The 14,684-nt window shown below is 38.8% G+C and overlaps 1 protein-coding gene across 3 annotated transcripts in view; it reads left to right on the top strand.

The window, feature by feature from the left end:
• cacna2d1a (calcium channel, voltage-dependent, alpha 2/delta subunit 1a) overlaps window positions 1–13,573 on the top strand; it is a 98,922-nt gene extending 85,349 nt beyond the window's left edge. For 2 of the 3 annotated variants that reach the window (XM_030720338.1, XM_030720337.1), the window contains 7 exons: window positions 3,081–3,233; window positions 4,296–4,348; window positions 6,184–6,239; window positions 6,510–6,627; window positions 7,330–7,439; window positions 8,090–8,172; window positions 12,452–13,573. In XM_030720338.1, the coding sequence (XP_030576198.1) occupies window positions 3,081–3,233; window positions 4,296–4,348; window positions 6,184–6,239; window positions 6,510–6,627; window positions 7,330–7,439; window positions 8,090–8,172; window positions 12,452–12,574 (696 nt within the window). In that variant the 3' untranslated portion in view covers window positions 12,575–13,573. Of the gene's footprint in view, window positions 1–3,080; window positions 3,234–4,295; window positions 4,349–6,183; window positions 6,240–6,509; window positions 6,628–7,329; window positions 7,440–8,089; window positions 8,173–9,843; window positions 9,933–12,451 lie in introns of all 3 variants that reach the window. The other variant, XM_030720336.1, reaches the window with a different exon arrangement.
• The last annotated feature ends 1,111 nt before the right edge of the window (window positions 13,574–14,684 follow it).

The following is a 14,684-nucleotide window of genomic DNA, read 5'->3' as shown; positions in this document are numbered from 1 at the left end:
ACCCTGTTGCACAGATGACCTCATATATGACTCTAGAATAATTTGGTATACAGAGGAGTTTGTGGTAGACTCAGTGTTCCCGACTTAATGACTGCAAGGTGCCCAGGTCCTGTGCATGACAGGTGGTATGAGATGTTTGTGTTTATATGTTGTGTTTGGTTTTCTCCAAACATGGTGCTGTGAATTATGGTCAGGTATCTCCACTTTGGTCTCATCTATTCAAAGGACATTGTTCCAGAAGTCTTGTGGTTTGTTCAGATGCAACTTTGCAAATGCTGCCATGTTCTTATTAGAGAGAAGAAGCTTTCTCATGATAACACTTCCAAACAAGCCATATACTTGTTCAGCCTTTTTCTAATTGTAATGTCATGAACTTTAGGTATTTAACATGCTAACTGAGGTCTGTAGAGTCTGAGATGTAACTCTTGGGTTTTTTGCAGTTTCACTGAGCATTGCAGGGTCTGACCTTGGGATGAATTTGCTGGGACATCCACTTCTGAGAAGTGAGAAGTGGATGTCTCCAGATCAGCTGCCGAAACTTTGCATCTGATAAGCAGCACCTGGCTGCTACTTACCTTCTTAATTTTTATGGAAGCAGTAAGGGTGCACTTAGTCTTTCCCAGGACAAAAGACTAAGTACATGGAAAACTGTCATATTTTTGTATAGGTCATACAAAAATATGACAGCTGAACTATTTCCAAGACAGCTGATCAAACTCTATTCATTAAATAAACTTGAAAGTTCCCAGTAAGCTGGCTGTTAGTTGAAATAGTTTGACCGTGAAATAAATTCTATTTTTAAGTCAAACTGTCAAAGCCCTTCCACACTCAAAGTACTTATTTGAAATCCACCACAAGCCATTTTACACATGGACTGAAATAATCTTTAACAGTCTGCCTTTAACCTGCCAGCTCCCTGATGCAAAGCCACCAAAATTTGAATACTGCTAATAATAGGGCAGTTCATTTACCCAGGCATTGTGTTTAGCTTCCTATAGTCTCTACCTAGGCAGCTTCCTCACCTAAACTACAAAAAGTATTTTCACAAGAGTGAGCACATCTGAAACGGACTACCTTTCTGCTCTGTGACAACCTTAGAACTTATCCAGATCTGATTCACAGCTAATTTGTCCAAAAATTAATGTGTGAAGACAGCTACGCATTCTTCATGTCCTAAACAAGCCCTAGTGTGTCCTTAATTTAAACCTTAATAACTACTTAATTATGTCCAACCAAATCTGTTGTGAATGTTCAAGTCAGCCTCAATTTGCTCTTTTACAGTGCTAAGAAAAACATAACAAGGAGGCCTGTTAAACACAGTTTCCCCCATTGTTTCCTGTTATTAACTAATACACAGAAGCCCAAATACAGAAAATACACATTTCTACGCCATCATTGTCCCATTTTAAATGCTAACAGTGGGCCACTGCTGTCATCTGAGTAAATGTTCCCTTCCTGAGTCAGAGTTGGGTGTATGCTAGATAAATCAGTTGCCTCTGAAATTTGGCAGCAGCACTAAAACCCAAGGACCTCGTTTGGAAAAGGCAGTGTGCCCTCGATCATATTTCCTACAGGAGCCGTGTTTCTCTCTCTCTCTCTGTGTGTAAGCTCCCCGCTTTCTCCTGCTCTTTCTATGTCTTTCTCGCTCCAGCTCATTCCCTTTCTTTCTTCAAAAAACCCTCGGGGAGTCTGCAGCTAACAGAGCTGGGACTGTTAATTCATTATTTGTGTTACTGCACGTGGAAAAAAAAAAAAAGAAGGCTCACTTTACCTTATAGATTGAAAGATTTATATATCCTGTGACTGTTAAGATAAAGAGGAATGAATATGTGGAGGACGGCTTGTTAACAGTGACCTTAGCAAGTGAAAGGAAAAGGATAGATCGCATTTCCTAAAGTGCACATACACACAGAGTACTATTTACTGTACACACGCCTTCCTGGAAACACTATTACTTAAAGACTTCCATGCACACAGTCATGTGATACCTCTGATATACTGAGGCAAACTACTTCCCCTAAGTAAAAATTTGTGGCTTCCCGATGGACTGTGTTAATCAGATTATCCTGAAGTCAGTCATCCTGGTTTGAGAGTGATTTGCTGTGTGTTTGTCTTTGAATTCACCGTGAACATTTTTTTGCACATATGTACACTTTCATGGCTTTCTGTTGTATGTGTCTACATCACATTTACACTCACTGGCCAGTTTATAAGGTACACCATTTCAACTGTTCAATAATGGCAGTAACTCAGTGCATTTAGGTATGTAGACATGGTCAAGATGACCAAGTGCAAGCCAAACATCAGGCTCCTGTGAGCTAAGAACAACTTGCACAGACTCACTAAAATTGGACAATAGAAGACATTGCCTGCTGGTGGTGTAATGGTGTGGGAGATATTTTCCTGGCACACTTTGGCCCCCTTGAATATTGTTTAAATGCCACAGCCTACCTCAGCATTGTTGCAGACCATGTCCAGTGTACCTATTTTCTGATGGCTGCCTTCAGCAGGTTAGCACACCATGACTCAAACCATGACTCAAGCCTCAAATCTTCTCAAACTGGTTTTTTGAACAAGGCAATGACTTCACTGTACTCAAATGACCTCCGCAGTTGCCAGATCTCAAACCAATAGAGCAAACACCTTTAGGTGCAGTAGGAGATTCTCATTATGGATGTGCTGTCACATCAATATGGACCAGAATCTCAGAAGAATAGTTCTGGCAGTTTTTTGAATCTGTACCATGAAGAATTAAGGCAGTTGCAAAAGCAAAAGAGGGTCCAACCCAGTACTAGTAGGATGTACCTAATAAAGTGACTGGTGAGTGTACAGTCTTAAGTTCAAATTGTAAAGCTGTTTAAGCACTCTGTAAATGAATACCACTTGCAATATGGATTTTAGAGGGTTTTGCTTATATGGTGTTGAAGCATTTCTCAGTGGCCTGGAGGGAGTCTGTGGACTCTGAGGCATGTTTACTCAAGCATTTGTTCTGTTAATTATACCATTTCATCATGCAAGTTCTTATTTCTGCTTTTTTATTGGTCTGTGCCCTGAATACCTGATCCCTGCCGCAAAAGTAGATTGGGAAATTCTTCGGTGAGATTGACCCCTGCCTCATGAGAGCCTTGAGCAACTCGTCCTTCTTTACCTCTAAGAGCACATACAACTACCAGTCGCTCTGTGATCCCAAGAAGGAAAACAAAACGTCTGCAGGCGTGCGATCCATCTACGTGGTGAGTTACATAAGCCAGAGACACTATACACACAAAACCCACCCGCGCACACACAGCCACCCATGTGTGCATATCCACACTTACACCTGCACATTCTGATATCCATACATTAACTCATTTCCGTTCACAAACTGAAGGACAGATGTAAGTACACATACTGCCATTTGTACTCATACTTGCTTGCTGACATACACAAATACGGGCCATGGCTCTGCAGGGAGCCATAAATCTGGACCGAGCAGATAATAGGGGAAGCAGAGGGTAAGGTGAACGCATGGTTAAAGTGGGAGTTTCAGTTAGAGTAACAGAATTAGGCAGTCTAGCACGCTCGGCTAACACATCAAGTGATGTATGAGGTGTCACTTTTTTCATCACTTACAAGCAATAAAGCTTACTGTGGAATGATGCATGTTGGCCGCAGACTTTCGAATCATGCTGATGCTTTCTCTTGATGCTGAATTGTTTTTATTATAAGTAGAGATAATAGGCAGAAAACCTAACATGGGTTTTTACATTTGCAAGAATTTCTAGTAACTGACAGACAAACAAAACCATGTAATTTCCCAGATGTTAGCATGTATTTGTACATGGCTGAGTGATCACAGTGAGATGAAAGACACAGATATTGTCGGATCAAAGGCAGTGTCAGCAGCAAGTGTAACACGGTTAGTTAAGACTCCTTGATGACTCAAGACACCATCAACTAAAGGGAAAGAGTCCGGATTCACCAAAACAAGGCCTTCGCATGCTAACTATAATCAAAACAGCATGTTGGGCTTTTCATTTAAACCGTGTGCTACTTTGTTTTCTCATTGGTTTATTGTTTACATATTTATCCTCGCATCTGCTGAGGAGGATTGTGCTCTAATTTCCTCAGAAAGGAAGAAAATAAAGTCTGACTGGAACTTTCAGTCTTTGAGCTGGACAAGGCTAGACAGCTACTGTAAACACAAAAAGGATATTCAGACAGGCTCAATCAGCTCAAAACAAATGTTAATTCATTATAGATTTTATTTTGTGCTTTTTTTCTAATATTTATTCTCATTTTTTTTTCCCTCTAAGCCCACAATAGCAGATATATTGAATTTAGGATGGTGGGCAACCGCTGCTGCCTGGTGAGTTCTTTATGTTTGTTCTTTCTTTGTTTTAATTGTTTTACTAATATGGCCTACATTAATGTGTTTGCATTAACAAAATTTACTCCTTAGAAACCATAATTTTAAGTCCTTAATCCAAAAATACATAGAAAGCAGGATTTTTTTTTTCCTCCACATGGACATATAGCATCTGTTTAATAGCTGAATTTTTCCCAAGACAGCCCACATTCCAGGAAATCATCTCTTGATTTATGCTCCGTGTCACTGTCTTGATGTCATTACAATATGGCCAATAAAAATGGATTTTAAGGCCACTTAAAATGTATCCATATTCACACTATCAGAGCAGAGATTAAGATTTTTAAAACCACAGTATGCAAAATGCTTGAGTCACAATCATTTCTTTATATTTTGCATCCAAGAAGCATGACTGCTTGTAATTTTTTAGCAATAGGGGTAGTATTTTGAAGATTGGCGGCTTTTTCACTAGTTTTTCAGTCCTTATACCTGACCATTTCCAGAGGGCTGTTTTTTGTTCTGAGCAAAAGACTTCTTTTAAATTGTATCTTTAGGTACTTTGTTACTAGCAGCCTATTGCAGAAATCCATACTTTGCTCCCATTACTTTAGTTGAATCTATGAAAAATGCCAGAGATTACACAGTTTGACAGGCATAAAACAAAAAAAACTTGGCATCTTTACATGGTGTGCGGTGTGTCCTTAAGAAATTCAGGAAACTGGACGAGTGGAGAACAAAAGAAGAAGTTGCAAACATGTTTTTAAGAAATCAGAGAAAAAGGAAAAGTCCAGCAAAGACCTGACACAGGACCTGAGAGATGCATCTGGCTCTTCTGTTGATCCACTACTATTTGTTAAAACCTCATCAGAAATGGTCTCAGTGGATGGGTGGCTATCAAGAAGCCGTTCTTCAGGAAGGAAAACTTGGAGAAAAGGTTGAGGTATACCAAATTACAGAAGAACTAGATTGAAAATCAGTGACAACGGGCCTTATGGAGTGATGAATATAAATTAAAACTTTTTGGAACAAATTATCATCAATATCTTCATAGGAGGTCAGGAGAGAGGCACATCAGTGAGTGTCTAAAGCCATTTATAAAACACAGTGGAGGCTCTATCATGGTTTGGAGTGGCATTTAAGCCAGTGGTGCTGTAGATCTTGTCAGAACTAATGGAATAATAAATGCATCATGCAATACCATCTGGAAACCCTCTGACTGGCAACAGCTGCATTTGTCAGCATGACAATGATCCCAATCATACTGCCAATGCAGTAAAAGCATACCTGGATGGAAAAATGCACAGTGGAACACTTTCAGTCTATCACTATCAGCCTCCCCAGAGTCCAGACCTCAACATTATTGAAGCAGTGTGGGATTCAGTGGACAGAGAATGGAGCAAAAGACAGCCAACATCTGAAGAAGGGCTCCGAATGTCCTTTAAGGAGCCCGGAGAACTATTCCTGAACATTACTTAGAGAAATTTACAAGAAAGCTGCCTAAGAGAGCTCAGTGTTGAAGAATAAAGGTGGTCACACCATATATTGACTTTCAAGCTGATCAGAATTATACAAACTCTATTTTTTGCCTTATATACTCTATTTACATTTATGTTTGCACATTTCAAGGAATCAGTGTTCATAGTTCCCATTTTCCTAGCAAAATAAAATGAATGGTGGCTCAGGACTTTTGCAAACTACCTTACCTTTAAGTTTGAATTTAAATTAGTTTAGTAGTTTTCTTTAAGTTTGCATGAGCACTCACACTGATGATTATTTGTATACTCTAATGAAGTCAACCGTTTGTTTTGTTTTTGGGATTTCTTTTTCACTCTTAGGTCAATAATGCAACAGATAATGGTCAGCATCACATTCCCTAACTTCCTGGACGCAGGTTAGTTCAGTTTAATTTCACATGCAGAGAACAAAGTGCTTGAATTTTTACCTAAGAAGTCTGACCGGTTCTGTGTAGCCCAAAATGCCTCCTTATGGAGAATTTATTGAAATAAATGTTGACTGAAATGACTGACAAACTGAGAACGGTTCCAGCTGAATGGCCAATTCTGTTTAGGAAGATTCCTAATCAAGTGAAGTGATGCAAAAAGTAGTCATAGTAAAAGCAGGTCAACTGTGTTAACTTAAATATTTGAATGTGCTTCTACAGCTACTGATGATGCACCAGATTCGGAGAAGGAAGTCTGCATCAAGGAGGAAATTCAGTACTTCTTTGAGAGCGACAGCCTGACTTTCAGAGATGAAATCGGCACAGAGCAGTGCAGCAGGTAAAAACAGTTCACAAGACACCTAAAAACCCGTCTCAGCTACACAACAGGCTGTATGGACACAAACAGAGTAAAGTGTCCATAAGATATAAGTGAAATCCCCAGAACTGGCCCTAAGACAGGGCTTTAAAAAATTTGCATGCCATGAAAGACAAGCCACCTGCATGAACCACCACCTTAACACTTTTTTTGTGTGTGTGTGTGTGTGTGTGTGTGTGATTTGTGCATGTGCGTGCACGCGTACGGTATTTTAAGGCCCCCTCGTGCCAGCTAATGGAGGGCCCGCCTGCATGCCGCGTGGCATTCCTGCACATTAGCCGCACACACGTTTCTTTTTAACGACCGCCATAAAAAAAAGTAGAGAAAATCATTTGTGCACCAGTGACATGTGGGTCTCAGTAAAGTTCTTGGAGGACAGTGGCATGCTAGAGCAGGTTTATGCACCTTTAGGAATTAAAATAGTTAGAGTGATCCACTGTGTGTTTTTTCAATAGGCATCTATGCATGCAGAGTAATAGCTGTCTGTATTTGTAAAAAAGGAGACGAGAATCACTGCGTCTCCGTCTCACTGCTTTCTGGTTAAATATTCAACTTCCTGTATCTCTCGTGAGCATGTTTCAGTGAAACTGTATCTTTCCTGGACTCAAGCCCATGTGTCAACAACTGCTCTTGTGTCTCTTGTGTGTGTCTTCTCTTCTCCAGGCAATACCATGCTGAAAGGCTGCCCAAGACGAACCTTGTCTTCATCGTTACAGATACAGAACGTCTTTGCAAATGTCAGGAAAAGATATTAAAGCAGGAAGAACAGGAATGTATCCTTTTACCTAACACAGCTGTAATCTGGTAGACAATCTGTACATTTGATTCAGTGAACAGATGAAGTTTGTGCTTTTGATAACACAGACACTGATTATGATTGATACTTTCGTCACTCACTGTTTATGAAGAACTTGTGGTAAACAGCTGAATGCTCTTTCTCCAAGCTTCTGTAAAAGGCTTGTTTTCAGTTCCCATGCCGTACTTTCCTCATTTGCGTCTTTTAGAATCCCACAGCCGCAAAAATGAGCAAACTTTTCCACCCTTACTGACGTTTACAAATTGACCCAAAGCTAAGATTTCTAATGCCTTGATTTCGAAGTCTGTATGGCAGATGGTAATGTGGGATAAGTCTGAATAGCTTACAAACACATCTATGATGTTCTTGCAAATACACAGAGCTGTGATCAATTAGAGGTAAAGCCTCTTGGAAAACACAATGTTAGAGCACGACTGCCACATCATTGCAGTATTAAGTAATGTGTTCCAAATAGTCGTGATTTTCTTTAGCAATCAAGATGTATTATTAACACTATTCCGGCTGTACATAAAGTCATGTGTCTTCTAAACAAAGCAGTATTTGTTGCTGCTATTACTAATGCAGAATCAATCAGAAGTCGTCATGTTCCTGACTTTAGTCATCCAGCAAATGGGCCTGATCCTTGTGAAATGGCTTCCAATCCTCGGTACCGGAAAGGGCCTGCAGTGTGTTTTGATAACAATAGTCACGTAAGTACCTTTAATCAGATGATGATTTGTGGTTAAGAACAATTTGAGTTGCCCTTTTTTTTTCTTTTTCTGGGAGGGGAAAATTTGGTTGTTCTGTGCAAGTTTATCATCTCCAGGCCGCAAAGAGCTTACAGTATATCTGGTTAATGGGAGACAAACATTTTCTCTCCTTTTATCTTCTCAGGAAGATAAATATTGATAAATATTAATAACAGCAGCTTTTTACTGAGAAGAACTGCAACACCCAATGACATTTAACCAGAGATTCAATCAACAAGTCTTTTCTGAGTTTAGTTATATAGTGTTATATATAAGTTGTATAAGGAAAAAAAAAGATCAATGCAAAGCTTTTTATACTATATACTCACCAGGCACTTTTATAGATACACCTGTTCAACTTCTCATTAATGCATAGTTATTGGTGTCAAATGGATTTCCCCACACAACCATCCATAGAGTTTACAGAGAATGGTCCAAAAACAGAAAATATCCAGTGAACAGTAGCTGATTGGACGAAAACACCTTGTCGATGCCAGAGATGAGAGGAGATTGGCCACACTGCTTTGAGTTGATGTGAAGGTAACAGTAAGTCGTTACAACCATGGTATGCAGAAGAGCATCACAACACATGGAACCTTAAAGCAGATGGGCTACAGTCGCGGAAGACCGCGATCCTGTCAGCTAAGAACAGGAAACTGAGGCTGCAATTCACACGGGCTCACCAAAGTAAGACAGCAGAAGACGGGGAAACATTTTGCCTGGTCTGATGTGATACTGTCACGTGAATATGAACCAAAATATGTGAGGAATGTTTCCAGCACTTTGTTGAATCTATGCTATGAATAACTAAAGCAGTTCTGAAGGCAAAAGGTGTTCCAACCTGGTGCTAGCAAGGTGTATCTAATAAAGTGTGCAGTGAGTTTACATTTAAGTTTGTATGATCCAAGCCTATTTTCACAATGCCTTGTTATTGTGCAAAAAGCATTTTATCATATCTTTTTTTTTTTTTTTTTTAAATCTGGAGAGTCGGAGGTACCAAAAGAACATAATAGGGGCCATTAAAGTAGATTCCAGATCAGTTCTGGTTAAACCAAGTCACCTTCTCCCAGTATGGGCACAATATAAACCCACGGAGCCTCTCCATAACTAATATCTTTACATCGTGCATGTTATTTCTTTTTTTGGATTCTTTTGTCTTTTGTGAAATCCCTCAAAAGCTGTATGTGCGTAGGTTTCCCATGCAAAGACAAACACTCGGCTGTTACTTGATTTATGAATAACTAAGCTAAACAAACATTTCTACGAGCAGCACAGAATCTTTGCGTGTGAAACCCCTGTGCTTGAATGCTTTGTTTGTTTTCACTCTATAGTCTTTTTCCAGTGTCGGAGTTTTTCAGTCTTAAAAATGAACTCTTTTGCCTGCACTGTCTTGCTTATTCACACACGCATATGCAAACACCCACTCATCCACCCACACAGTTTCTCTCACACTTGTCTCTTAAGGGAATGCTTCTGCCTTGTACTACTATTTGTGTATGTAATCTAATTATTCCTTCCCTTTCTGCTCATATTTCCTTTCTAACTTGCTAACTATATGGACCTTTTGCTGCATGATTCTCTTTCTCTCTGTTTTCTCTGTTTCCCGCCTTATGATTGGCTGTTGATGGTTAGGATGAGGTCATGTGCCGAAGGAGCGCAGGCTCCCCATTGGCTTCTTCTCTGCTCATGTTACTGCTGCCGCTGTTCATGTGCTGTCTCGGGTCAGTCCCATAACGCTCGCTCTCTCTTGTTAACACTTTGTCATTATTTTCAAATGCTCGATATTTTGCTTGTAACTCTTGCTTCCTTTCCCCTGATGTTTTGATCCTCTATTTGTTTTTCCCACCTTCTCTCCACGCGTGTTTTTACATCTCAGCTTTGTTCAACTACTTTATCTTTTTTTCCATTGCTTTCCCACCCTTATTTTCCTTTCTTACTTACCACCTCTGACTTCACCTCCTTAACTTGTCTCCCTGTCCTTAACTGACTTTGAACAAGCCATTCTTTTTGTATCGTTCCCCATCAATCATTATCTGTCTTCAAGTGTCTGCTGGTTACTGATGTATCTGGATGCTAGCAAAAGCAGACCACTCACTTGTCATTTACTTCTAGATTTTATTTTCTTTTGCCAAAAATATCAAGGGACTGCGTTCTTTTCTTTGTCCCTCCATGTTCTATGAATATAGAGCATATCAGATGAGTATTGATCATACTTAGATTATCCAAGATTTCCCAGTCAAGTATAAACACTTTATTCTGATGACTTTTTATATTTTTTCACCACCTGTTTGATTGCTGCTTAGCTACTGGGGGGCACTTTCTAGGCCTCATTCTCCTTTGTTACTTTTGCAAATGTGCAACTCCCTTACAAGTAACAGTTGTAGTCAACTTGCAACTGTCAGTCTTCCTGCTGTCACATTGTATATATATATATATATATATATATATATATATATATATATATATATATATATATATATATATATATATATATATATAAGTGGAAGTTATGTAAGTTATAGGAGCCAGAGGTGAACAAAACCAGGCTTCAGTCTGCAAAAGGAATTGTCACCTGCTATAGTACTGTGCAAAAGAGCCACCCCTCATTTATATTTTGCAAAGAAATGCTAAATAGGTGCAGTGATTTATTGAAATGTGCAAACACAAATGGAAATACAGAATGACAGAGTCTGCACAGTTCTTGAAAGTCAGCATTTGGTACGAGCACCTTTACTCTTCAGCACAACTTGAACTCTCTCAGGCAGCTTTCTCGTAATTTCTTTAAGTAGTCTTCAAAAATAGTTCTCCAAACTTCTTCAGATGGCTGCACACGCTCACTGTGGTACCTCTCTCCTGACCTCCTCTGAACATATTGATGAAACTTTGTGCCAACAAGGGTCAGATGTATCTCTCAGGTCCTGTGTCAGGTCTTTGCTGGATTTTTTTTTTTCCTATTTCTTAAGAACATGACTTTCAGATAGTTTTTAGCTCATAACTTTTCAGGAATCAAGTTGATGGTGCTAAAATGCTATTTTAGGGCCCATCTTTGACATTTTCATAGATTTAGCTAAATAAATTTTAATAAATTATGTATTTTTGCTAGTAATAAAGAGCCTTAAATTACTATTTATAATTGGTTCTTTGCTAAGGCGTCCTATGTGCAGACGTAATACTGGTTCATCCCTTGGTTAGGTTCCTTTTGTATGCATGAATGACTCATAGGTCATTGTTAAGTGCCTTAACAAACAATGAAACTATGATTGAAAAAGCCATCCAAATGTCCAAAGTAAAACTTTGACTGACCTTCAGAAAGACTGGAGAACTATTGCTCAAGACCACTTAAAAAAAAAAATTCAGTCTGGCTGCCTGGAAGCAAAAGATAAAGAGGAAAAAGGGGGTGGCTCAAAGCCTTTCCATAGTACTGTAAAATGAAATCACACCTGCAAGTTTAGCCTGTTAGATAATTAAGCAAACATTGTAAAAAAAAAAAAAAAAAAATTAAATATTAAATATTGTCAGTGCTATATAAATGCTAAGAAAAATAGAAAAACATATGTTCATATGCTCAGCTGTCTGCTTAGCTTACATATTTCTTTTCTTTATTCCCAAACACGACATTAGGAAGCAAAGCTCAGTTACTGCTGCTGGTCGCACAGCAGTTATTTCTCAAAGCAACTGCACTCGGGGTACTCATCAGGTCCTTTTCGAGGGAAGCCATAAATATGTAAAAGGAATTCTGATAAACCTATCTTACAGTTTTATACAACTAAAACCAAAAACACCGGGGTAATGAAATAATACTTTTTAAGAGAAATATAATGGGCTTTTTTTTCCCTCCATCTGATAACTCAGCATATTACTGTCTATAAATGTCATTCCTCCATTTAAGATTAAGTTAAAGATTACTTATTGTGACTTTCAGAACACTAAAATATTGTACTATATACTACTAATAAATGATATTTCCTGTTGCCTGGTTTTGGCATTTTTCTTTCAATCTTAGAGCCAAAAGCAGCAGAAAAGTCTGGAACATATTTTTTACTATTTGAACTCGCCAAAGCTTCCACTGCAACCTGTTGAGATATATATATATATATATATATATATATATATATATATATATATATATATATAGGATCATTACTGTGGCAGGGAGAGGCTTAGCAAAGGGAAAGTGTGTTTAATGAGTTCTTTTTAACAGATACTAACTCCACTTTCTTTGCTTCCTGCTTGCCACCAGGAACATAAGCCTGACTGTGGTGGAGTGTCCGGCTTGACTCCGTCGCTGTGGCTAATGCTGTTCCTTCAGCTGGTACTGGTCTGGATTGGGACTGACTCCAGACACCATGCCATCCCATCATGACCTCTGAACAACGTAATCGAACCCTGTATTTCCACCCCTCCGTATCTCTAACATGGCAACCAGCATGCAGCGCTACCACCAAAACGATGAGCGCCCGATGAGAAGCGCTTGTAACAAACAAAAACCTGTGAGCCCCGCGTTCTGCCAGTTTCTTCTTTATTTTCAGGGGTTTCTCTTAAGTGATTTCACCAGGGTACAAGTGACGAAAGAAATGCATATCAGAAGATAACGATTTGAAAGCTAGGAAAAAGACCTCAGCTAATACCTGTCCATCATTGCTTAAATGGTACCCGCCAGCTGAGATTAGAGGAATCCAAAGATAAATTTTGATTGGCGACTTCTTGTCTGACCTGGTTTCTTTTAAAGAGACTGAGCTGCCTTACAGTATCAGAGGGATTTAAATCACAATGGACTTGCTGTTTATTGAATATGTTGAGCAGTTATATTCACCACTGCCAGAAACAGCCCTGCCCTCTGCAAGAGTATATTTTGAATCAATTTGCAGTGGTTAGTTATTAGGTATTTATTGTTTTTGTGGTTAAGAAATTGGCCAATATCAGAGCAAGAGATGCCAAATCATCACATCATCAAAAGCTCTTGTCCTTCATTTGCCTCATCTGGGTTGTTCATAATAATATTGTCTCAGTCTGATTTTTAGATACCATTACCCAGAGCATTTTGCAAGTGTCTCTGAGGGCATTGTCTTCACTTTACTATGCTGTTCTTTAATGTCGATGCTGTTTTTGCAGTGTGAAAGTCATGTTCATTGTTCTGTTTTTTTGCACAAACGCCGATCCTTCTACTGCCACAGAGTGCTTGTTTCTGAGTGTACGGATTTGAACTTTTTAGCTGATCATATGGATTTTCTGCCTTGGTTTTGGATTGCCCCGTTAAAAACACTACTGCCATAGCACGAATAAACCAGTCAGGACAAGCTTGGCTGGTGTCCTGTGTGTGCTCAGTGGACAAAATCTCTAGTGCCATGTGGACTGTGTGACAACCCCCCCCCCCCCCCCCCCACCCCTTTTTTTAGACTGTGGCTACTGAATGGGAAGTAGTGTAGTATTTAATTATTTTATTATTTAAAGGTTATTTGAAGAGTCAGAACATCATTCTGCTGTTTTTTAAATCGCCACCATGAAGGAAAGAATTACAGGAGAATTTGTATTTGACATTTCTGTCAAAAGTTGGTCAAAATGGGGTAAAAAAAAATAGTACATTTGTATTCACTGCTGTCACTTTTTAAATTAAATGACTACTATCTGCACTGTAATTCAAAGTGCAGCTGCTATTTCTCTTCACAGTTTGATCTCCTTGCTGAAGAACAGTCTTTTGTCTCTGTGTAGTGATGAAGTTCCCTCTGTCGGATCATCATACTGTGATATCAACTACTATACAAGAGCTTTATACCATCCTTATGACTCCAACAAAAGTTCATCTTTTCATTTTGTGTGCCTTCTTCTCATATTAATGACATATATTAAACATACCTACACAATCCATGAGATGTGCTGATACTACTGTACATGGTTTCAGTTCATTTGTGTAATCATGTTTGCCAAAGAGAGAACGGGGAAGTACATTTATTTATAAAGAAAAAAAAAAGAGTGGTAATCAGTCAAACCACTGCTTTAAATCAATATATCTGCTGTTAAAAACAAGAGCAAATTTCACAGGACCAAGCTGGATTCTTATAAAAGTTAAATACCACTGTCAACAAATTAAAACCACTTAATAAATTTCAGGATTAAATCAATTTGAATATGCAGAATGTGGTAAAGTGCTTGCTGTAATTTTTATGGTTAATTTACGTATTTACACAGTCTTGAGTCGAACATAATTACATAATTTATTGGCAGGAAATAATAGCCAGACTGCAGACTTGGTAGTGATTATTTGAAACACAACCAAACGCAGTTTTAAATCTTTGAGATAAAACTGTCATTTTTACTTAAACCAGCTGCACTTGACAGTGCGTTTTGTCAATGATCATTATTTAGGACTTTCTTAGCTCTTAACAGGAACCAATCGCAGAATAATAAAATGTATGTGTGTGTGTGTGTGTGTGTGTGTGTCGGCTTTCAGTGAGGAGTTGCTCATATACCAGGGC

This window comes from Archocentrus centrarchus, chromosome 23 (assembly GCF_007364275.1).
Source record: "Archocentrus centrarchus isolate MPI-CPG fArcCen1 chromosome 23, fArcCen1, whole genome shotgun sequence".
NCBI classification, from domain to species: domain Eukaryota; kingdom Metazoa; phylum Chordata; class Actinopteri; order Cichliformes; family Cichlidae; genus Archocentrus; species Archocentrus centrarchus.
The sequence above is the reverse complement of the archived record's forward strand: the minus strand, read 5'-3'. Positions and strand labels throughout refer to the sequence as shown.